This window comes from Solanum lycopersicum, chromosome 5 (assembly GCF_036512215.1).
Source record: "Solanum lycopersicum chromosome 5, SLM_r2.1".
NCBI classification, from domain to species: Eukaryota; Viridiplantae; Streptophyta; class Magnoliopsida; order Solanales; family Solanaceae; genus Solanum; species Solanum lycopersicum.
Genome location: NC_090804.1, coordinates 10785307 through 10811931, shown reverse-complemented (window position 1 = coordinate 10811931; position 26625 = coordinate 10785307). Strand labels below are relative to the sequence as shown.

The following is a 26625-nucleotide window of genomic DNA, read 5'->3' as shown; positions in this document are numbered from 1 at the left end:
TATTTCCCAATCACTATCCCATCACTTTTGTATCGCTCGTATCTAACATCACTTTCTCATGATCCAGAATGCCTTAACAAGATCGAAATACTCATATCGATCCTTCACAAAATTCCGTTCCAAAATTATTTGAATTAAATTTTTACTATTTTTCGAAGAACAAGCAGAAGGTTTCACAATTTGATTTTTTTTAAAAAAAAATCAGTTAGAGGTTTATGAACGACTGATTGGTTGAAGGGAGAAACGTACGCGTAATTTGTGGGAGTTAATTATTGTTTCTATTTTAAAACCCTTTTTAACGCAGTAAACTGATAACAACAATTTAATAATTTAAGTATCAGCCCGTTATTAATTAAAGTATCCGCCTGCAATATTAAAGTATCCAAAAGGCACTAAAAATAGGGATTTTTGGTAATTAATGAAAGAATAGAGATAGAAAGTAATTCTTTCTTATACTATGTGATTTGCCTAATTTTTATTTTTGTTAATTAAAACACCATTAAGTAGATTGACTCGGCTTTTTGAAGCGACTTGTTGACTTAAGCTCCAATTTTGACTCTTCATGTTTGATTTTAATTTGCCTACTGTGGGTTATGATGATAGGCGTCATCATAAACATTTTCGAATTGTGACACAAATAATGAACTTGCTCTACAATCATAAAGTATATTCAAGGAAATAAACTAGATTTAGAGAAAGGTAAAATATCATGATCATATTTTAATTTGCCAAAGGCCATATCAACTCATTTACATGTTAACCACATTTCAAGCTGCTATAGACTTTGTTTTTCATCCATATGATTTTTAAGTGATAACACCAATATTTAGATTAGAATTACTTAAATGCTACTTCGATTAAGTGCACGACAAGCTAAAGGTTTCTTCATCTCAAGAGAGAGCTTCAAACATTCTGAAAGATCAACAGGTTTATTTGGAAGCCATTTGAATCGTTGAAGAAGTCGAGCTATCCATAGGTGCACTGTGGCTAACCCCAGTACCCTTCCTGGACAAACCCGACGTCCAGATCCAAACGGAGCAAGCCTAAGATCCGATCCCATGATTGAAAAGTCTTCTTTATTAATAAATCTTTCGGGCTTGAACGCCCATGAATCTTCCCAAATAGTTGGGTCATGTGTAATAGCCCACATATTGACCATTGCAGTTGTTCCAGCTGGAATGAAACACTTGTCAATATAAGTATCATGCATAGCTAAACGAGCCCAAGAGAGAAGTGGGCCTGGTGGATGTAATCTAAGAACTTCTTTTACTATAGCTTGCAAATAAGGAAGATTTTGTATGTCTGAGTCTTGTACATTTCTGTTTTGACCCACACATGTGTCAATTTCTTCTTGTGCTTTTTCTTGAACATCTTGATGTAAAATCATTCTTGCCAAAATCCACTCTACAAGAATGGCAATTGTATCTGTTCCTCTAAATACCATTTCCTATATCAAGTCAAAAAAAAAAAATTATTCAATTTATTTTACCATTGTACACTTCTCAAATGTAATGACATATATACAATTAATTGTTAAAATTCTCGTATATTTGATCTCATCTTGCTGGAAAGTAAAACATGTTAATATCGATGTTATATGTTGTAGTCGTACAATTCTCAATGCGCGCTTGTTTTAGAAAACTAAATATTTTTTATTTATTATTATCTGACCAAATAAAACCAAAGATAAAGTTATAATGAGATCATACATTAGTTAAACAACAGTAAAATAATTAAGAAAGAAAGAGACTGATTTCATTTTTACAGAGCAAAAACTCTACCAAAGTTGGTGAGTTTTTTTTTCATAATTCATTTTTTAACTATAATTAAGAAGATTGTTAAATTAACTTAATTTAGATTTGTAAATTTTAAATATGACAAGTGCCATTTATCAAATAAACACTTGGTCAGGAAATGAAAAAGAGTGTGTATAATAATATAGAGAAGACGTAATATGGACTAATTCCTAATAATAAGTTCTATTATTAGACTTAATTAAGCTAATTATCCATCTAAATATGCACTTGAGGAAATGAAAAGAATATGTAATAAAGAAAAGTTATGCTATGCAATAGACTTATTCCTAATTATAAGTTCTATTATTGGACTTAATTAAACCAATCATTAATCTAAATATGTACTTGAGGAAATGAAAAGATATGTAATATAGAGAAGCCGTGCTATGCTAGTAAACTTACTTCTAATTATAAGTTCTATTATTGGACTTAATTAAACAATCATTAATCTAAATATGCATTTGAGGAATCGAAAAAGTACTTAATATTAATATAGAGAAGCCGTAGTATGCTAATAAGTTTTATTGAGGAAATGAAAAAAAAATACTTTTAATATAGAAAAGCCGTAATATGCTATAAGTTCTATAAAGGAAATGAAAAAAATACTTAATATAGAGAAGTCGTAATATGCTATAAGTTCTATTAAAAAAATGAAACGAATACATATATAATATAGAGAAGCCGTAATATACTTTTAAGTATGGCCGTTCAAAATCGAATCGAAATCGATAAAAAAATTATTTATTTATAGTATTGGGTTTTTGACTTAGTGGTTTTGATTTTGATTTTGATTTTTTTTGTTATCGGGTTATTGGTTCTTAACGGTTTAAAGTTTTTTTGTTAATGGGTTAACCGATAACCCGATAGTAAATTAAATAATTATATTTATACCATTTTGTATATAAAGTCTTCAACTAGGTGTTTAATTTCCTACTTTTATTTTTGGTTGTCTCAAACACTTGATTATTCTACAATGTAAAAGTGTTTGCTTTTGAGCAAGATGTAACTTGTGAACTCAAGTGCATGGTTTATTTGGTTTGTCACCTTGTTTCTAAGTGATTTTTAATGTTTTCTCTTGTGTCAAATCTTAACGGTTAAACCGATAACCGATCCGATAACGATCAATAACTAATAAACCAATAACCGATAAACCAATATCTTAATGGTTCTATAATGGTTTAGCATCTCTACAAACTGATAACCAATAAGCCAATCCGACAAACTTCAAAACCAAAACGAACCAGTCAATACACAGCCCTACTTTTAAGTTCTATTGAGGAAATGAAAAGAATAATTTGATATAAAAAAGGCATATTATGATATAAGTTCTATTTATGAGAGTTAATTAAGCCCGTTGTTGGCGGAGCCGGAAAAACTAAAAGTGAAAAACTTATTTTATATACATATATCTAAACCATATATTATATATATACACCACATGTAGTAGACTTATTGCAAGATAAATAAATAAATTTTGTAGTTGACACCATTTGACACAAAGTTTGTTGACACCCAATTTTGACCCGCGTCGGTATGAGTTAGTTAGTTTTATAAACCTTGCGAAAATAAATATATGTACATATATACATATATGTATATACATATATGTATATGTATATATGTATATCTTAAACCCATTCCTTTACCCATCAGCCCACTCTTATTCCCAACCCAATTACACCTCAGGCCCATCTCCCTTTAATTTTAACCCAACCCAAACCCCCTAATTTCCTACCCGACCCAGCCCCAAATCTCCTGACCCGCTCCGACCCAGCTCCCCTTCCCTCTTCCCCCTTCCTCACGCCCCTTTTCCAGAAACAGAACACAGCCAATAATTCCCAGAAAGAAACGCGACAAATTCCCCTGAAATCGCGCAATTCTCAGAACCCCCAACAACCCAGCGAAAAATAGACGCGATCTCTCCCCCATCGCGTCTCTCCCCACGCTCTCGCACTCTCGTCCTCTCTCCTCTCCTTCCCTCTCCTTCCCGCGTCTCCCCCACGCTCGCTCTCTCCTTCCCCTCTCGACAGAAATCCAGAAAACTCAGACGCGACTCGCCAACAACCCCGCGTCACTCCCCACACTCTTCTCCCTTCCCCTTCGCGTGAACGAGACGGAATGGCAGAGACCCATTCCTGCCGCTGTCACGCAGGTCTGCGACACGCAAGACGTCACGGTCACTCTCGCCAGCACGCAATGGGTTTGACCCAAGGGAATTTCGAATTTCGAATTCAAAGAGGAAGCCTAGCGTCCCCCTCTAAATACCCTCGATTTTTCAGTCACAGGGGGATTTTTTTTGAGAACTTTTCTCTACCTTAAGGCTAGAAATCATCAATCATATACATTTACGTGTGAATACTTAAGAAAGAGACTTCAAGGAGATTGAAAGCCGCGATTCTGTTTCTTCTGCTTGTTGATTCGCCTTTGGAACCGTTTGGAGTTCATTTCGGTGGTGGAAGCTTGCTATCTTGCTCGTCGTTTCCGCTCGCTGCTTTCGAAAAGGTAAATACAGTTTATGCTTATGTTAATTTATCTCAGTTAAGCTTTGTTTAATTCATCGATTCGAGTTCGACTTTGGTTTGCTTCTACTGTAAATGTGTCCAGTATTGAGGTTTCTTGTTGATTGATGGGTTATGGATTTCATTGTGATTTGCATTTAAAGTATCGGATTCGATTTCTAGCGTCGATTTGCATTATGTCTCAAATGCCTATGATGTTCCCTACTACGTCATTGTTGTTATGTAAGCTTTGTTACCCTTCTGTTCATCATGGGTTATTGCCTTAGCATAAGATTTCGTTGCCTGATAGAATACAAATCTTGGTTCAAGTCTTGTTTAAGTTTGTCTTTCTTTCTTCTTCTAAGAATTCCCTATGGAGCTATAATGTGTTTTTCCCTTTGGAATAGTTTGAGTTTCTAAGTGCGTAGGGGAGGGGTACACTTCGATTTGTGCTTCTTGAAATTGTATGGTTCGATCTTAATTTAGTTCTTATCTCGTTTCGTCTGAAATATGGTTTGTTGGTAGTTCAAATTCTAGTTGCCAAATAGTGTTGTACGTTTTGTCGTTTGCTTGGATTCATTCATGCTATCTCACTTTAAAATGGACCTTTTATCCCTCTAGTTCATAGTGCTATTCTCAGTGAGGTCCTCGGGTATGCATTTTATCGTTTGTGTTGGTAGCTATTCGACTAATTAATGGCCTTTGTATGCCTGAATTTAATGATCCATGTTCATTCACTGCATGCTTTAGTGATAAATTTGCTTAATGACAAACATGAGTTGCTATTGTTTAGGCTTAGTTTGCTTCCTTAGCTTTGATCAATTTTCTTAGTTTGGGTTTCATTCGGCCTTCTCTAAAGTTATATGTGTTTCTTTTATTTGCGTTTCATTCAAAATACATCTGGTTTACGTCATCGTTCACATGTTAACTTACTTCTATTTTATCGCATGTGAAACTCCTCTCGAATCCTTATGGATTCTACTCCAACTCGTTGCATTCTCTCGTGGAGCCGTAAAGGCTCAAAACATATTCTTCGAGTCGTAGACCCCCTCAAAACTGGCGTACAGGTTGAACAAAAGAAGAGAGCTGCTGGAAATTAATTTGCAGGTCGGAAAACCAGCAGCTTCAGTGCTGGAAAGCAAGTTTTGCAGATTTGAGAAGCTGTATACCAGCTGTATACATCCGTAATACACTGATATACAGTTTGAAATGTGCACAGGAGGCCTAATCCAAAATCTGGGTTGATGGAAGTGAAAATATGCTTCTGGAAAGGGACTTTAAACTCTCGAAAGTCGAAAAACAGGCTGATATACAGTCTGTATACACTGATATACAGACACGATATAATATAAATATGTGTAAAAAATGTGATTGGCAGGGGAACGTAGAGGGACGCCTATTCTAATTAAAATTCGGAATTAGGCAAACAATGCGGACGTAGGGTGCAGCCCGTATACATTAGTATACATTATCGGGCGACGATATACATTTGTTAAGTAAGTTTTAAAAATTGTACAGGTACAAATACGCAGGGCAATACAGGGAAAAGTAGCGAAAAATATATATTCAAATAGGTGCGGGGCTTGAGAGGTCCAAATGGGTCAAATATATGCTGTATACAGCATGTATACACTTGTGTATACTTTGTGATTCTTTTTCAGGATTGGGCCAGGGCCCTTCACCCCCCCCCCCCCCCCCCCTTTATTAACAGGCCCAAAGGCCATTTTTTTTTCTGCAGGTTTTAAAGAAGGCCCAAATCTAAGTAAATAGATTAGGACAGGTGGGCCAAAGCCCAATTGAATGAATTTGGGCAATCAAGCCCAAGTTCAAATATTTCTTTCTCTATTATTTATTTGTTTGAATTATTTAATATCTTGGTAGAATTTTTTTAAAAAAAAAAAAAAAATCTCCTAAAGGGGTGGCCATTTTTCATTATTTAAATTTTATTATTTTTGTTTTACTTACTTTTATCATAATTTAGTTTTCCTTAAATTAATTCCCTCAAAATATCTCCCTTTAGAAATAAATAAAAATAATAACAATGAAAATAAAAAATATTAAAGCGAATTTCTTTTTATTTAGTTAACCATTTATTTTTAATAGTCATTTAGTCAAATCGCCGGTCAACCGCAAGTTAGCGGACATCCCGAGGGCCTAATACCTTCTCGGGATGTACATTGAACTTCGAACCTTTGTTTTTTCAATTGATTTTAATCTGTTTTAAATCTTTTGAAATTTTTCTTGATTTTATCAAAATCAAGTGGCGACTCCGTAATTCGAAAAGTCAATTTTTCTTAAATAATAAGATTAATTGATTTTTTGAAACCTAGTCAATATTTTTTCATTTTTAAACCAAAAAATAGTTAATAGTAATTTTTAAATAAAACAGAAATGGCGACTCCGCTGGGGATTAATTAAGTTCTAACCATAAGATTTGACTGTTTGACTAACTGTTTTTGTTAAAATATTGTTTGTACTGAATATGTTTAAATTTGTCATAAATTGTCGTTGCATTCATGGCATATTTCCAATATATATGTATAGTATATTCAAGGACGGTTTGCGGAACCGCAGCCGGACTTTTTTATACTCACCCTTTTTCGAAATTAGCGGCAATTTATTGGTTCGTCAGGCGTCCAATGGTTGTCGCGAGTTTCAACCCAAATTGTCCGTTTGGGTTCCCGGTCCTTTCAAAAGCCACTCTTAGTCAACTAGCGTAGAGCCGAGCCAAAATCCCGAACGTAAGAGCATTTGAACTAAGACGACCCAACGCCCAAGGCGTGTTGGGCCCATTAGAAGCCCACCTTGTGTCTATTTGGCCTAAATTGCCAAAAACGGACAATCATGTTTATGTGTTTATTGAAGGATGTATATGCATTTTAAAAACGCTTTATTGTCCACGGGGTGGGGGATTGACTAAATTTTGTTCGCTATTTTTGTAGGATGAACCCGGCACACAAACCTCTGAAAACAAGAATGATTACTGTCCCTGACCCTTTCCTCAAAGTATGGTGGAAGTTCATGAACAACGAAGATAAAGGAATTGTTCAGAAACACATAGGTCATCTTCCGTCGTTGTTAGAGATGAATGCGTGGCCTGGCTTAATTGGAACGATGGTGAAATTCTGGGATAGCGAGAATATGGTTTTTCGATTCGGGGAAGTAGAGTTGACGCCAACTATAGAAGAAATTCTCATCAGTTATGAAAGTATCGCCATGTGCAACAAAAGGAAACGACATCCAGATACAGATCTCCTAAATCCTATAACATGGGATTTCGCCAAAATTAAAGAGATATTGTCATTGGTTAAAGCCGAGTGGATGGACAAACTCCCTGGTCCGAATATACCTTTCAGAAAGTTATATTATCGATTTGGGCGTGCAAGGGCTTATGAGAAACATGAAGATGAGTTCGTCTCAAAAGAAAAATGGAAAGAGGCGCGTCCCCTTGCATTTGCGATATGTTTGCTCGGCACGATGGTTTTTCCCCAAGGGCCAAAATACACTATTCATCCTAGTGTATTTATGGTCACTCATGCCATTTTTTATGGAGTGGATTACAAAACATCGACGAAGTATTACACTTTAGCGCCCATGATTCTGGCCGACATCTACAGGGCTTTAGACAAGTGTCAGAACGGAGAACGCTTCTTTCAAGGGTGTAATTTGATACTACAGTGGTGGATGATGCGTCATTTAATCAAGACTCATAACCCCAAAGAACCAGATCCCTTTAGACGATCCGACGAGCTACATAGTCATGACTGGTGGTTGTATCATAATCGTTGCAACAAGACTGGAGGAGAGAGTTTTTGGTATCCGAGGCTTCGAGGGTTGAGAGAAGAAGACGTACAATGGTCGATAGATAGTTTGGTGGTAACTAAGAATATGGTGGTTCGAGCTGAAAAGGTCCCTTATTTGGTATTTGCTGGGTTAAGAGGAACTAGGCCATACGCCCCCGGTCGAGTGCTGAGGCAACTAGGAGGGAAGCAAGAGTTGCCCCAGATTGCTGATATGAGGAAATTCGTAACTGACCACGAGAATGGGCGAGTGGCATTTTCCGAAGACATGCGTAGGATGTGGAGATCTCGAAGAGTGTTGGGTGAGCCTGTACCAGATAGGTTTCGTCCAGAATGTTCGAGGGAGTACAAAGAATGGTTGAAAAAGAGTCTCGCTGGAACAATTGAGCCTGGTCCAAACGTTCCTCACATTATTGCCGATGTTGGAGCCAAACATCAAGTCCGACTTCACCGCCTTCAAGAGAAGTTTGATAAGAGTGAATTAGAGCATCAACGTCGTCATTCCGAAGATGCCAAAGTCATAGCTCGATTGAAACAAGAACTGCGAAGGGCCAGACAATGCATGACAGAGTTAGATGATAGCATGGAGCGACATATTCAATCGATAGAGGGGTTCAGTCATCAAGAAGGAGCTCGATTGGCAAGAGATCATCTCTGGGCGAATAGATATGCCATGTGGGAAGAAGTCAACATCGCCAAGAGGACCAGACTTGGCGAAGGATCAGAGGAGGCATGATTTTTACCATCCCCTGCGTGGGACAGTTTTATTTGTACTTTGTTTTGTAATTTATTTTTCAGGACTATTTTCTGTTTTATGTTTATCAGACATTTTGGATGCTACTAATGAAATTTTGTGGGGGATAATAATCGGGTTTAAAAAAGCATATACATCCTTCAATTCGTTAGGCCTACCCTTGGCACAAAGGGGTCACATGCATGTTTAGGACACGATATATTTGTTTAAATGTTTATGTGTTATGTTGCTTTGATTGAGGATATCGTAAACCCACTCCTAGCCAAAATCCTAAAGAGTATACAGAAGCCAACATTACAAATGTCCGACCAAAATTCCCGAGTCTCAAGTTTCTCACACAAAATCCATACCATAAATCCTAAATACCGCTCTGTCATCTCAGGAAAGTCGAATCACCGCTATGGACAAAGGCAAGAACGTCCAGACGGAGCTCACTGAGGAGGAATTGCGAAGAAAGATCGAGCGAGTCACTCGAGAGATTCAGAGGGTTAAGGAGGAAGGACTCAAAGTAGACGTGACCACGGCGATCTACAAAGCTGCGGTCACAACCCTGGATGAAGATCTGGCGTCACAGATAAAGAGAAAGAAGGAGGTTGAGATGGAAACCGAAAGCCTAAGGAAAAGGTTGAACTTGCTTCGTTTGGAGATACACGAAGGAAAGGCGAGAGAGGCGAAGATAGATATCGAGACTGCTGTGTTGTTGGACAGAAACGCGGCGCTCGACGAGGAATTGGCGACCCATAGCGACCCAAAGGGCGGAAAATACCTCGCCCATGATCTGGGAGCAGATAACAGTGGCCCCGACCGTAAAGTGACTGAGGAGGATGATGAAGAAGAAATCGTCTACAAGCCTCCATTTTCGACCGTCTGAAAGGAAAGGAATGACGCAGCCACAAGACAAGAAATCTCCAAATGTGGTCTTCTAGAAATCTCAATGTTGTTTTTCAATTCCCTTGTAATCACAACGAAAGAATGAATGGAAAATTTTCATCCTAAAATCCGAACTACGTTGGGCCTGAATTCTCCTCGTGAGATACGTAGGCAGCCTTCCCGGCCCGGCCCCTATCACAGAAAATTTTCATTCTCCTCCATGTTTCGGAGATACAAAGATAAGATCAACGGACGTCGCAAAGCAGCTGCAAGAAGACCATAGCTCAACGTGATTCAGATTTCCCAAGATAGCTCCAAACAAACAAATTCCTGTTTGTTCAAAATATATATCCGCCCTTATTCGTGGGTTAAGATATCCTCAAACAAAACGACTTGTGTGCTTATCTGTTTTATGTGCGATATTATGCATTTTGTACTCTGGATATGCACTAACAAATTTGCCTTTGAGTTGTTTTTACATCTCAGGTACCTTTTATTGATCTGTGTCGATAAAGCTGGCAGATCATCCTTACTTCACCAGATCGAAAGGTCCTACAGATTCCTTCCCTCGATCAAATTCAGACAAAGGAAAGACAGTTATGGGAGACAACAATGACGAAGGGCGTCTTACTGATGTTGTGGTGGCTCAGCCCACTGTAGTGGAACAGAACGAATTGATCATGCAGCTGATGCAACAGATTGCTGAAATGAAAGTTGAAATGCAACGGAGACAGGATGCGCCTCCACCTGGATTTGGTACTAATATTGCTGATGCAAGACCTCCGGTCTACTTCCCTTCATCAAACATAGATCCAACTCAGAACCAGCCTTCTACACCTGTGCATAATCCGTCTGTGATTGACCTCGCAACCCAAAACCCTCAATACGCTTCTGCATCTTACCAAACTCCTTCACCTCTTCCAAATAACCACCCTCAAATACCACCCCATCCTCAGAATACTCAAACTGCCCCACCGCCACAAAATCAAAACCAAACTCAAACTGCCTTCAATACCCAAGCATTCCATCCGCATTTGAGCCAGAACACCAATCCTCAGGCCTACCCACAAAACTACCAGACCGCCCAAAACGTTCCAAGTCCCTCTATAGCTCCACCCCTCCCCAAAAGAGCCACCTTCCAAGTTCCCGTTCCTGCCGAGCACGAGCTGCACGGTTCTGAGTTGGATCACTATGAAGAACAGGAAAGAGAATGGAAGGCGAAAGAAGAAGTGAAGATCGATATAAAGGAAGAAATCAAAAGGGCTATGAAAGAGCTGCAGTGCATCCCAGACGCCGTCGGACTTAGCTACGCAGAATTGTGCATCCATCCAGATTTGAACCTTCCCGAAGGTTTTAAAATTCCGAAGTTTGACACCTTCGGAGGAGCAGGCAATCCTATGGCGCATTTGAGAGCGTATTGTGACCAGCTCGTGGGAGTTGGCAGGGATGAGGCCTTGTTGATGCGGCTTTTCAGCCGAAGTCTGTGTGGGGAGGCCCTCGAGTGGTTTACTTCACATGAAACCAGGCAGTGGCCCAGTTGGAATGCATTGGCTAAGGACTTCATTGACCGATTCGCCTACAATGTTGAAATAGTGCCCGATCGGTATTCTCTAGAGAAGATAAAGCAGAAACCAACTGAAAGCTATAGGGAATTTGCCTATAGGTGGAGGAAAGAAGCGGCGAGGGTAAGGCCACCCATGACCGAGAAAGAGATTGTGGAAGTGTTCGTGCGGGTACAGGAGCCTGAGTACTATGATCGAATCATGTTGCTGGTCGGAGCTAAATTCGCTGAGATAGTCAAAGTTGGTGAGACTATCGAAGATGGTCTAAAATCGGGGAAGATAGCCCGTGTATCTGCGTCGCCTGGGTCTTCAGGATTGATAAGAAAGCGAAGAGAGGAAGTTGCCGCTGTCTCGTATGGGGAAAGAAAAACCCCTAGAAACCCGTCACATTCCCAAGATCGTTCCAGGCCTTCCCCAAAGTCTCACCGATCCTACTACCCACAATCCAATCATCCTAATAACCACAATACTGTCCCCACCTATCAGAATGCTCAAATTTCGTCGTACCAAGGTCCACCCTCCAATCTCCAAAATTTTTCTCCCATATTCCCAAATTACCCTCAACCATACCCGATCCCATCCCCTTATCAGAATATTGCTCCCGACTGTGCCAACGTACAGTCGAGCTACCGACCACCTCCGCCCACTTATCAAGTCCGAGCTCCATTATACCAGGACCCCCTCCCGAATTACCAAGCTCCAATGCCAAATTTCCAGGCAAACCCTTATCCCCGGAGCCAAGCTCCTCGTACAAATACCCAAAATTATCAGCGGGTGCCTCCCCCTCGGCAAAGCGGTTATGATAATTCCCGTCCGAGATTTGAAAAAAGGCCTTCAAGGAACTTTACCACACTTGCTGAAAGCCGGACCAAACTATTTGAGAGGCTAGCCGCAGATGGATACATCCACCCTGTGGGGCCCAAACCCGGGGATGTTAACTCGAAGTTCTACAGGCCAGATCAAAGGTGTGCTTATCATTCCAACAGTGTTGGACATGACACGGAAGATTGCATCAACCTCAAGCACAAAATCCAAGACCTGATCGATCAGGAGGTAGTTTCTCTTCAACCGGCAGTGCCAAACGTCAACACGAATCCGTTGCCGAATCATGGAGGTGACAACCTTAATATGATTGAAACGGATGAAGACGGGTGTGGAACAAAGATGATTACCCCTATTATGCATGAGGACTTGGAAAGGGCTGTCGCTTCTTTAAGCGTCAAAGAAAGGAGGAAGTTTGTTATTCTGACACCTGCAAAGGCTGTTGCCTTGGTGCCTTCGAAAACCCTCGTTAAGCCCAAATTTGTCATTGAAACTGCCGTGGCCCAAGGCATGACCAGGTCCGGAAGGTGCTACACTCCTGATGAGCTTGCTCTCGGAGGACAGAAGAAGGACCATGCTAAGAGGCCGATAAGCGAGGGGGAAGCAGAGGAATTTTGGAGAAGGATGCAACCGAAGGACTATTCTATCGTCAAACATTTAGAGAAGACTCCGGCTCAGATCTCCGTGTGGGCCCTGCTGATGAGCTCTCAGTCCCACAGGCAAGCCTTAATGAAAGCTCTTGATGATACATACGTACCCTCAGGTACAAGTAGTGATAACGTGGCCGCTATGATTCATCAAGTCATTCAGGGGCACCGGATCAGCTTTTGTGACGATGAGTTGCCAGTCGAAGGAAGATCCCACAACAAAGCCCTACACATTACCGTGATATGTCGGGGAAAGGTTGTCAACTGTGTTTTGGTAGATGATGGGTCCGGTTTGAATATTTGCCCATTGACGACGTTGAGGCAACTAAATTTTGACCTTGGGAAACTGGAGCAGAATCAGGTCAATGTAAGGGCATTTGATGGTGTGCAAAGAGACACCTTAGGGGCTGTGACTTTGACCCTTCAAATGGGCCCCGCAGAGTTTAGTGCGCAATTCCAAGTATTGGACATAGACACTAGCTACAACCTTCTTTTGGGAAGGCCGTTTATCCATATGGCTGGAGCCGTCCCCTCTACTCTCCATCAGATGATGAAGCTTGTGTGGAAAAATGAAGAGTTAGTGATTCACGGCGAGGGAAGTCGCTCGGGCAAGCAGGTGTCGGTCATTGATGAGATGCCGCAAGGCGCAGACTTTTACACGGTGGAGCTGGTGAATGCCACCAACGAAGATTTGGCCCTCAACTCCATGCCAACCGTGTACAAAATGATAGCCACGGTGATGCTGCAAAATGGGTTCGAGCCAGGTTTCGGATTGGGAAGAGATTCCCAAGGAATTATTGAGCCTGTTCCGGTCCTTGCTCAGGGATCAAAGTATGGTTTGGGGTACATCCCCACAGATGATGATATGAAGATGAAGAGGAGAAGGGATCAAGAGTTGACTAAGCCGATCCCGCATCTCTATCACTCCTTTCCAATTCGGGAGCATGCCGAGCCTGAAGACGACGGGGAAGGAATCTGTGACCTGTTCAAGGAGATCAATGCCGTCATAGAGGAAGAGGCCGAGCCAGCTGGCTTTCGCGATGCTGAACCGGGGGAGATGCTGAAGAATTGGACGTCCACACCAATCCTGATGTCCCGGACTTTTGGGTAGAAAGGAATTATTTTGTGCATGCCAAAATCGGTGGTCGTTCGGAAGAGGCCCGAGACCCACCATTTCTGCATTTTCTTGATTTTGAATTTTGTTATGATTGTTTAAAGGGCGACATGGCCTTGTGCCATGACCCAACTTTGCATCTTGATTCAATTTAAATGAAAGCCTCCTTATTTTGACTTTGTTTATTCGATTGCTTGTTATATTTTACTTTTCTAATTTTGTCTGTTTATGATTTCAGTAACGTAAGTTACAAACCTGCCGACGTCATGTCATGTCATGAGCTAAACGAACGAAATGAGGCAAATGACGGCGAGGCTGACGACTACGACGAAGAAAGTGGGGAACCAGACTATGTAGTAGAAGAGTTTCGACAGTTCGAGAATCAACATAAACCGAATCTGGAGGAAACAGAGACGGTAAATTTGGGAGATTCAGAATGTGTCAAAGAGGTTAAGATCAGCACTCACCTGAATAAAACTCAGAAGGAGAGCCTGATTCATTTGCTTGCCGAATACAGCGATGTGTTTGTTTGGGAGGTCAGTGACATGCAGGGGCTGAGTACCGATGTCGTATCTCATAAGCTGCCTATCAACCCAGGGTTCGAGCCAGTGAAGCAAAAGACTCGGAAATTCAAGCCTGAGTTGAGTTTGAAGATTAAGGAGGAAATCACCAAGCAGATAGAGTCCCGGTTGGTAGAAGTAACGCAATATCCCACCTGGTTGGCGAATGTCGTTCCGGTCGCCAAGAAAGATGGAAAAATCAGGATTTGCGTTGATTACAGAGATCTCAACAAGGCTAGTCCAAAGGATAATTTCCCGTTGCCAAATATCCATATTCTGATTGATAACTGTGCCAAACATGAGATGCAGTCATTTGTGGATTGTTACGCGGGTTATCACCAGATTCTGATGGATGAAGAAGACGCGGAGAAAACGGCCTTCATCACACCTTGGGGGGTATATCACTACAGGGTGATGCCGTTTGGGCTCAAAAACGCCGGTGCCACTTACATGAGAGCCATGACGACTATCTTCCACGACATGATTCACAAGGAAATTGAAGTGTACGTGGACGACGTCATAATTAAATCCCGCGAGAGTTCGGATCATTTGACACACCTGCGAAAATTCTTTGAACGTTTGCGTAGGTACAACTTGAAGCTAAATCCCGCCAAGTGTGCTTTTGGAGTCCCAGCTGGGAAATTGTTAGGGTTTATAGTCAGCAGAAGAGGTATTGAGCTCGACCCTTCCAAGATCAAAGCAATTCAGGAGTTACCTCCGCCTAAGACGAAAAAAGAGGTGATGAGCTTCTTAGGGAGGTTAAACTATATCAGTCGGTTTATAGCACAATCGACGGTGGTATGTGAGCCTATCTTCAAGTTGCTGAAGAAAGATGCCCCAACTAAGTGGACTGAGGAGTGCCAGACCGCTTTCGACGCTATCAAGAGCTACTTGTCTAACCCACCAGTATTGGTTCCTCCGCGAGAAGGGAGTCCTTTGTTGCTATATTTGTCTATCTCGGATAACGCCTTTGGATGTGTACTTGGTCAACACGACGAGACAGGGAAGAAGGAAAAGGCTATCTACTACATCAGCAAGAAGTTTACTCCGTACGAGTCTCGTTACACTTTGCTGGAAAGAACATGCTGTGCTCTGACATGGCTTGCCCAGAAGCTGAGGCACTACCTGTCGTCGTATACTACATATCTTATCTCCAGGATGGATCCGTTAAAGTATATTTTCCAGAAAGCGATGCCGACCGGGAAGCTGGCTAAATGGCAAATGCTGTTGAGTGAGTTTGACATCGTATACGTGACTCAGAAGGCAATAAAAGCACAAGCTTTGGCTGATCATCTTGCGGAAAATCCCGTTGATGAAGAGTATGAACCTCTCAAGACATATTTTCACGATGAAGAAGTGTCATTTGTGGGTGAAGATATCTCTGAAGTTTATCCAGGTTGGAGATTATTCTTCGATGGAGCGGTGAATCACCAGGGTAAAGGTGTTGGAGCAGTCTTGGTATCAGAATCTGGTCAGCACTATCCTATGGCGGCTAAGCTACGGTTCAACTGCACAAACAACATGGCTGAGTATGAATCTTGCATTCTCGGTTTGAAAATGGCCGTTGACATGAATGTTTACGAGTTACTGGTTATTGGAGATTCAGACCTCTTGATCCATCAGGTTCAAGGAGAATGGGCTGTGAAGAACCCAAAGATTGTACCTTATGTACAATATGTGCAAAACCTGTGTAAAAGGTTTCGCAGGATCGAGTTCAGACATACTCCCCGAATACAGAATGAATTAGCTGATGCTCTTGCCACCATCGCTTCAATGATCAAACATCCGGATATTGATTACATCGACCCGCTGGATATAGATTTGAAGGAGCATCCAGTCCATTGTTCACACGTGGAATCAGAACCAGATGGTTTGCCTTGGTATTTCGACATAAAGAGGTACTTGGAGTCTGGGACATATCCAGAAGACGCCACATCTAATCAAAAGAAGTCGATACGTCGTATGGCTCTCAATTTCTTTTTGAATGGAGAAGTCCTTTACAGGAGGACTCCAGATTTGGGTCTTTTGAGATGCGTGGATGCTGCTGAAGCCGTGAGGCTTATTGAACAGATACATGCTGGAGTCTGTGGCACACATATGAACGGGCTTACCTTGGCAAGAAAAGTCCTTCGAGCCGGTTACTTCTGGATGACTATGGAGAACGACTGTTGCAAATTCGTGCAAAAATGCCATAAATGTCAAGTGCACGGAGATTTGATAAGGGTGCCACCTCACGAACTCAATGCTATGAGTTCACCTTGGCCATTTGTAGCTTGGGGAATGGATGTCATCGGTCCTATAGAACCGGCCGCTTCCAATGGACACAGATTTATTTTGGTTGCCATCGATTATTTCACCAAATGGGTGGAAGCAGCCTCTTATAAATCGGTAACCAAGAAAGTGGTGGCCGACTTTGTCCGCAACAATTTGATCTGCCGATTTGGAGTTCCAGAATCCATCATCACTGATAACGGTGCAAATCTCAACAGCCATCTGATGAAAGAGATATGTGAACAATTTAAGATTATCCACCGAAGGTCAACTGCTTATCGCCCTCAAATGAACGGAGCTGTAGAGGCCGCCAACAAGAACATCAAGAAGATTCTGAGGAAAATGATTGACAAGCAGCGGGGTTGGCATGAAATGTTGCCATATGCTCTACTGGGTTATCGAACGACGGTCAGAACATCAACTGGGGCTACTCCATACTTGCTAGTATACGGAACAGAAGCAGTCGTACCTGTTGAAGTCGAGATACCGTCACTGAGGATCATCCAAGAAGCTGAGCTAAGTAATGCTGAGTGGGTTAGCAAACGGATTGATCAACTAGCCTTGATTGATGAAAAGAGGATGGTTGCTGTTTGCCATGGCCAGTTGTATAGACAAAGAATGACTCGCGCTTTTCACAAAAGAGTAAGAGCCAGAAATTTTGAAGTTGGTCAGTTGGTTCTTAAGCGTATTTTTCCTCATCAAGACGAGTACAAAGGAAAGTTCGCACCAAACTGGCAAGGTCCTTACATGGTCCGCAAAGTACTATCTGGAGGTGCTTTAGTCTTGTCAGAGATGGATGGCGCTGTGTGGCCCAAACCTATCAACTCAGATGCTGTCAAGAGATATTACGCGTGAAGTTCGTTTTGCATTTCCCATCATTTACTTGTAATCTTCTGTTTGCTTGTATTTGTTCGAATTTGAATTCTTATCCCTCTTGTAATGAACTACGTCTGACCTGAATTCTCGAGAACGAGATACGTAGGCGGCCTATGTCGGCTTCGGTCACCCCATTTATTCCCCTTGATTATTCCTTGTGTTGGAACTACGTTTGACCTGATTCCTGCCTCAACGGGATACGTAGGCGCCACAACGGCTCGGTCATATACCCAGAAGATTTCCATTTCTCTCCATAATGGAAACTGGGACAGAATTTTTGAGAGGATCTCAAAATTTCATTTGAAGTAAGACTTCTTTAACAAGTCAAAACAGAAGACCAAATTCTACGACCTGAACTACGTTCGACCTGAATTCTCAAGAATGAGATACGTAGGCGGCCTTTGTCGGCTTCGGTCGGTTTCTTTGTAAATTTTATTCTTGTTAACCTTTAAAGGGGAACTACGTTTGACCTGATTCCTGCCTCAACGGGATACGTAGGCGCCACAAGGGCTCGGTCATATCTCTCGTAAGATTTCTATTTCCCCCCTTCTACAATAGAAACTGGGACAGAATTTTTGAGAGGGACTCAAAAATTCTCCAAAAGGAACCTTCTCCTCAGCGGATCAAACTAAAGACATTTCGAGTTTGCGACTGGGACAAAATTTTTGAGAAGATCTCAAAATTCTGAGATCTGTTCGGTTGCAATGGAAAGATGAGCAAGATACTAAACTGGGACAGAAATTTTGAGGATGGCCTCAAAATTTCGTCATGGGACTTCCCCACGAGTCCGGAATGCCTCTGAAATTCATTCGACAAGCGTCGGACTCAAAAAAGCTCGTTAAGCCTGACATGACATGACTTGGCATTGACTTTTTCGAGATACTATTTCTTAAAAAATTTCTTGCTTCTCTTAAAAAAAAATTTTCCCCATTATATTTCATCTGTTTTGGCATAAGATATTTTCTTATCTATCAAAAGTCGGGAAATCGGGAAATCAACCGAGGACGTCAAGACAAGGAGCAAACAATCGAAGGGATCGACACAGATCAGTATGTTTAAAACTGACAATTTTTCTGTGGATGCAGGTTTATAGCTTCACTTCGAAATCGACCGAATTCTTCCGACTGATGAATATGGAGAAGGAGAAGACTATCTCCAAAGCCGGTGATTTTATTGAAAGCAAGAAGCATTTCGTATCTTTATGCCAAGATGCTTGTGAATGTGTTTGTTTATTTCAAGCCATTCCCCAATACATGAAATTTACAAAGTGCCTGGCCAGATTCAAAGGTGGATCAAAAGGGAATCTCAGCAAAGATTTCACGATTTCTATAGAAGACGCTATTTGCATTGCGTTATCAAAACAAGATGATTATTGTCGATCAAGACAATGCATTACCTCAGAAGAGACAGCTATGCAATTATTATTTTTATCATTATCGATCAAGTCGATATATTATTTGGAGGTCGTCTTGCTGTTACTATTCACGGGGGCAATATAAATAATCATGCATGACGAGAAGATTTCATGCCTCGTCGAAATTTATACATCGCGAGAAGAATTTATGCCTCGCTGGAATTCATGCATCGCGGAATCATGCATCGCGAAAATCATGCATCGCGAGTCAATAATCATGCATGACGAGAAGATTTCATGCCTCGTCAAAATCTATACATCGCGAGAAGAATTTATGCCTCGCTGGAATTCATGCATCGCGGAATCATGCATCGCGGAAATCATGCATCGCGAGTCAATAATCATGCATGACGAGAAGATTTCATGCCTCGTCAAAATTTATACATCGCGAGAAGAATTTATGCCTCGCTGGAATTCATGCATCGTGGAATCATGCATCGCGGAAATCATGCATCGCGAGTCAATAATCATGCATGACGAGAAGATTTCATGCCTCGTCAAAATCTATACATCGCGAGAAGAATTTATGCCTCGCTGGAATTCATGCATCGCGGAATCATGCATCGCGGAAATCATGCATCGCGAGTCAATAATCATGCATGACGAGAAGATTTCATGCCTCGTCAAAATTTATACATCGCGAGAAGAATTTATGCCTCGCTGGAATTCATGCATCGCGGAATCATGCATCGCGGAAATCATGCATCGCGAGTCAATAATCATGCATGACGAGAAGATTTCATGCCTCGTCAAAATCTATACATCGCGAGAAGAATTTATGCCTCGCTGGAATTCATGCATCGCGGAATCATGCATCGCGGAAATCATGCATCGCGAGTCAATAATCATGCATGACGAGAAGATTTCATGCCTCGTCGAAATTTATACATCGCGAGAAGAATTTATGCCTCGCTGGAATTCATGCATCGCGGAATCATGCATCGCGGAAATCATGCATCGCGAGTCAATAATCATGCATGACGAGAAGATTTCATGCCTCGTCAAAATCTATACATCGCGAGAAGAATTTATGCCTCGCTGGAATTCATGCATCGCGGAATCATGCATCGCGGAATCATGCATCGCGGAAATCATGCATCGCGAGTTAATAATCATGCATGACGAGAAGATTTCATGCCTCGTCAAAATTTATACATCGCGAGAAGAATTTATGCCTCGCTGGAATTCATGCATCGCGGAATCATGCATCGCGGAAATCATGCATCGCGAGTCAATAATTATGCACGACGAGAAGATTTCATGTCTCGTCAAAATTTATGCACGACGAGAAGAATTCATGCCTCGTCAAAATTTGCACATCGCAAGAAGATTTTATTCTTCGCTGAAAGTTATGCATCGCGAGAAGATTCATATCTCGCAGGAATTTACGTATCGCGAGAAGATATTCATGACCCGCAAGAAGACGTACTTGGATAAAGAAAGAGCAATACTTATCCATTGGCCTCGACTGCATTATGTTATTTCTTATAAAAAATAAACATCATGGAGAGCATCGAAGATGACAACAAAAGAAACATCAATATCGCATCAGCATTTATTTATTTATTTCGACATCAAGTATGGAATACATTGAAGATGATATTGCAAAACACAAGGCATAAGCTTTATATGCTGGACGTCAGACCGATGGAGTCGACGTCGAACATGGAGGAGAACAATGAAGTGTCGACATGGTAAAAGACACTGTCTCCCATCCTAATTGCATTTTTTAAGCTGACGAGTTTTATCTCAGTCTTTGTCGAGAGCATCCAAAAGGATGAATTCTCCAAAAACCACAGGTGCGGACGACATCAAAAGGGATGCAGCACAACGTGGAACTTTTTCTTAGCAGCGAACTGGGACACAGTCCAAAGAGGAGTGTCAAACTCTTAGGACGCGAGCAGAGGAGCGACTTCCACCACAATCGAACCACCCTCTCGAGGCATACGGGTTTTCTCTAGTTCTGTCAGTTTCTGTCTCGCTTCCGAAAGTTTGTTTTATCGGAAGCAAGTTTCCAATCTGAGTGACAATACGCCAAAACATTTGGAAATTATGTCCGTGTAAGTTCTTAATTATGGGTGTGAAGCGCGCCACATTCATGGCTAAGAGGTTACAAGCCTCTTTTTCATACTCGTTTAATGTGTCACTCGTCCAAAACCGAAGGTTAGCTAGCATAATAGTTTTCCTTTTCCAAAGATCGAGTCGAACTACACACAGCCTGATTCCGAAGGTTTAAGGGTATGTAGGCAGATTCAATGTTGAAAACTCGGCTGTATTCCAACATTCGCTCTCGAATTCTATTCTCGAGCATTTCGACACCTTCATAATTCGGTGTCGAGGTGGCTTTTGATTCTTTGAAATCATGCGGTAAATCAAGCTTATCGAACTACAAGTGGCCTGAATTCTCATATAGCCTGAGATATGTAGGAGACCCGTTTGCAAGGGTTCGGCCATAATTCCTAAACTCTTTGTCAAATCCTCCTTCCTAAAGGCGAGTGGAGTTGGTCAAAATTGGTTCGGTCAACTTCATTTTCCTCGAGTTGCTTGCATCCACCCAAGTAAAATGAGGGACAGTTGTTGACACCCAATTTTGACCCGCGTCGGTATGAGTTAGTTAGTTTTATAAACCTTGCGAAAATAAATATATGTACATATATACATATATGTATATACATATATGTATATGTATATATGTATATCTTAAACCCATTCCTTTACCCATCAGCCCACTCTTATTCCCAACCCAATTACACCTCAGGCCCATCTCCCTTTAATTTTAACCCAACCCAAACCCCCTAATTTCCTACCCGACCCAGCCCCAAATCTCCTGACCCGCTCCGACCCAGCTCCCCTTCCCTCTTCCCCCTTCCTCACGCCCCTTTTCTAGAAACAGAACACAGCCAATAATTCCCAGAAAGAAACGCGACAAATTCCCCTGAAATCGCGCAATTCTCAGAACCCCCAACAACCCAGCGAAAAATAGACGCGATCTCTCCCCCATCGCGTCTCTCCCCACGCTCTCGCACTCTCGTCCTCTCTCCTCTCCTTCCCTCTCCTTCCCGCGTCTCCCCCACGCTCGCTCTCTCCTTCCCCTCTCGACAGAAATCCAGAAAACTCAGACGCGACTCGCCAACAACCCCGCGTCACTCCCCACACTCTTCTCCCTTCCCCTTCGCGTGAACGAGACGGAATGGCAGAGACCCATTCCTGCCGCTGTCACGCAGGTCTGCGACACGCAAGACGTCACGGTCACTCTCGCCAACACGCAATGGGTTTGACCCAAGGGAATTTCGAATTTCGAATTCAAAGAGGAAGCCTAGCGTCCCCCTCTAAATACCCTCGATTTTTCAGTCACAGGGGGATTTTTTTTGAGAACTTTTCTCTACCTTAAGGCTAGAAATCATCAATCATATACATTTACGTGTGAATACTTAAGAAAGAGACTTCAAGGAGATTGAAAGCCGCGATTCTGTTTCTTCTGCTTGTTGATTCGCCTTTGGAACCGTTTGGAGTTCATTTCGGTGGTGGAAGCTTGCTATCTTGCTCGTCGTTTCCGCTCGCTGCTTTCGAAAAGGTAAATACAGTTTATGCTTATGTTAATTTATCTCAGTTAAGCTTTGTTTAATTCATCGATTCGAGTTCGACTTTGGTTTGCTTCTACTGTAAATGTGTCCAGTATTGAGGTTTCTTGTTGATTGATGGGTTATGGATTTCATTGTGATTTGCATTTAAAGTATCGGATTCGATTTCTAGCGTCGATTTGCATTATGTCTCAAATGCCTATGATGTTCCCTACTACGTCATTGTTGTTATGTAAGCTTTGTTACCCTTCTGTTCATCATGGGTTATTGCCTTAGCATAAGATTTCGTTGCCTGATAGAATACAAATCTTGGTTCAAGTCTTGTTTAAGTTTGTCTTTCTTTCTTCTTCTAAGAATTCCCTATGGAGCTATAATGTGTTTTTCCCTTTGGAATAGTTTGAGTTTCTAAGTGCGTAGGGGAGGGGTACACTTCGATTTGTGCTTCTTGAAATTGTATGGTTCGATCTTAATTTAGTTCTTATCTCGTTTCGTCTGAAATATGGTTTGTTGGTAGTTCAAATTCTAGTTGCCAAATAGTGTTGTACGTTTTGTCGTTTGCTTGGATTCATTCATGCTATCTCACTTTAAAATGGACCTTTTATCCCTCTAGTTCATAGTGCTATTCTCAGTGAGGTCCTCGGGTATGCATTTTATCGTTTGTGTTGGTAGCTATTCGACTAATTAATGGCCTTTGTATGCCTGAATTTAATGATCCATGTTCATTCACTGCATGCTTTAGTGATAAATTTGCTTAATGACAAACATGAGTTGCTATTGTTTAGGCTTAGTTTGCTTCCTTAGCTTTGATCAATTTTCTTAGTTTGGGTTTCATTCGGCCTTCTCTAAAGTTATATGTGTTTCTTTTATTTGCGTTTCATTCAAAATACATCTGGTTTACGTCATCGTTCACATGTTAACTTACTTCTATTTTATCGCATGTGAAACTCCTCTCGAATCCTTATGGATTCTACTCCAACTCGTTGCATTCTCTCGTGGAGCCGTAAAGGCTCAAAACATATTCTTCGAGTCGTAGACCCCCTCAAAACTGGCGTACAGGTTGAACAAAAGAAGAGAGCTGCTGGAAATTAATTTGCAGGTCGGAAAACCAGCAGCTTCAGTGCTGGAAAGCAAGTTTTGCAGATTTGAGAAGCTGTATACCAGCTGTATACATCCGTAATACACTGATATACAGTTTGAAATGTGCACAGGAGGCCTAATCCAAAATCTGGGTTGATGGAAGTGAAAATATGCTTCTGGAAAGGGACTTTAAACTCTCGAAAGTCGAAAAACAGGCTGATATACAGTCTGTATACACTGATATACAGACACGATATAATATAAATATGTGTAAAAAATGTGATTGGCAGGGGAACGTAGAGGGACGCCTATTCTAATTAAAATTCGGAATTAGGCAAACAATGCGGACGTAGGGTGCAGCCCGTATACATTAGTATACATTATCGGGCGACGATATACATTTGTTAAGTAAGTTTTAAAAATTGTACAGGTACAAATACGCAGGGCAATACAGGGAAAAGTAGCGAAAAATATATATTCAAATAGGTGCGGGGCTTGAGAGGTCCAAATGGGTCAAATATATGCTGTATACAGCATGTATACACTTGTGTATACTTTGTGATTCTTTTTCAGGATTGGGCCAGGGCCCTTCAGCCCCCCCCCCCCTTTATTAACAGGCCCAAAGGCCATTTTTTTTTCTGCAGGTTTTAAAGAAGGCCCAAATCTAAGTAAATAGATTAGGACAGGTGGGCCAAAGCCCAATTGAATGAATTTGGGCAATCAAGCCCAAGTTCAAATATTTCTTTCTCTATTATTTATTTGTTTGAATTATTTAATATCTTGGTAGAATTTTTTTTTTTTTTAAAAAAAAAATCTCCTAAAGGGGTGGCCATTTTTCATTATTTAAATTTTATTATTTTTGTTTTACTTACTTTTATCATAATTTAGTTTTCCTTAAATTAATTCCCTCAAAATATCTCCCTTTAGAAATAAATAAAAATAATAACAATGAAAATAAAAAATATTAAAGCGAATTTCTTTTTATTTAGTTAACCATTTATTTTTAATAGTCATTTAGTCAAATCGCCGGTCAACCGCAAGTTAGCGGACATCCCGAGGGCCTAATACCTTCTCGGGATGTACATTGAACTTCGAACCTTTGTTTTTTCAATTGATTTTAATCTGTTTTAAATCTTTTGAAATTTTTCTTGATTTTATCAAAATCAAGTGGCGACTCCGTAATTCGAAAAGTCAATTTTTCTTAAATAATAAGATTAATTGATTTTTTGAAACCTAATCAATATTTTTTCATTTTTAAACCAAAAAATAGTTAATAGTAATTTTTAAATAAAACAAAGTTAACTTTTAATAATGAGTCATTTCACTTTAAATTATCCACGAATCTTAACTATCAACCTAGTTTTAATTATTATATACTCTAGATATGTTCAACGAGTTGACAATATTTTTTATTATTAGAAAATACTCGTTTTATTTTAATTTATATTTTTGGTTTTTCGAGAGTCAAATCGTTGTGGAATCTTCTATTTTGTTTTTAAATGAAATTTATATATTTGTAAGCTACGTAAAAAATACTATAAGTCACAATAATTGACAATTCAAAATAATTTAAAAATATATGAAAATTAACAGTAAAAATAAACTTGTTTAAATTGAGACGGAGAGAGTGTTATTTTCTACGCCCTAAAATAAAAGGTTATCTTAGCAAAAAGAAATTTGTTCCAAAATAAGTATCATCTTATAGTTTTTCAACTATACCTTTCTACTCCATTTAATTACTAATTTTCAATTTTGGAAGAAACATATATTAACTAGGGATATTTTAATAAATTACCTACCGTACTTATTTAATAAATTTGATTTTATTAAGATGACATTTATTTTGAGACAGAGGATATAGAAAAAAGTTAAATTCAAAATTGAAAGAGGCAGAAGTAATCCTTACCCACAAAATAGCCACCATATCTTCATCTTTAAGTTGATCTTCTTTTGCCAAAGATAGCAAAACACTAAGAAAGTCATTTTTCATATTTACTAATTCTCCCTCTCTTCTCCTTTTTTTCATTATTTCACCAACTACTTCATTCACTTGAGCTCCCAACTTATAACACCTTCTCTTAGTACCCCAAAAGTCTAGAGGAAAATAATCTGACCAATTAAATTCTCCAATCAATTCATATCCTTCCTTTACCATTAACCCTAACCTCTCACCTTCTAACCCTAAACTACTCCCAAATACACTTTCAAGGATATTACTCAAAGACCCTTGTCTCAACAACCCTCTAATCTCAATAAAACCACTCTCATTCATCTCCTTGACAACTTCTCCTATCATTTTATCAGCTATAAGTTGTCGAAGACTCTCAAAACATGAAATTCTCCTAGGAGAAAACATGTGATTCGTTGCAATTCTTCTTAGGTTTCGCCAATAACTCCCATAGGGAGCAAAACCAATGGCTCTTTCAAACATGAGAAGTTTGGTTGATTCCTTCAAGGGACGGCTAGAAAATGAAGCACTCCATAGAATTTCCTTTGCAGTGTCAGGGTGGCTACTAATGATAACTTGATTAGCACCAAGGCTTATAGTCATTAATCGAGTTGAGCCTAATGATGAAGCAATCTTGGCTAGTTTCCGGTGAGCACACGACCCCATTTGAGGTAGAAATCCCAAAAAGGGCCAAGAAAAAGGACCATGAAGTTTATTAGGGTTTCGATGATAGTAAGTATAGTTTCTCCATGCAAACCCTCCGGGCACTAGCCAATAGTTCAAGAGGAAATTAAGTAGGAGGGAGAAGAGGAGAGTTGCAAGAGTGAAAGGCCATGGATAAGCATAGTAAAAAATAACTAAGATGAAGAGGGCTAGCATGAAGAGCTTCATGTTTAATTAATTTTGGGACTTAAAAATGTAAAAGGTGTACAACTAAAATAACTAAAATACTGGAAATGGAATCTTGTTTGTCGTGAGAGGATTGCATGTGGAATGATTAGTATATATAGGGTAAGTGGAAAGTAATAATTAAGT

General features: G+C 40.4%; 1 protein-coding gene across 1 annotated transcript; it reads right to left on the bottom strand.

The window, feature by feature from the left end:
* Positions 1-688: 688 nt before the first annotated feature.
* On the bottom strand, positions 689-26625 carry LOC101268279 (cytochrome P450 78A5-like). Its single transcript, XM_004239161.5, has 2 exons — positions 25549-26625; positions 689-1447 (listed from the first exon to the last, which is right to left on the bottom strand). The coding sequence occupies exons 1-2, from the start codon at positions 26479-26481 to the stop codon at positions 842-844; spliced, it is 1539 nt and encodes a 512-aa protein (XP_004239209.2). The 5' UTR covers positions 26482-26625; the 3' UTR covers positions 689-841.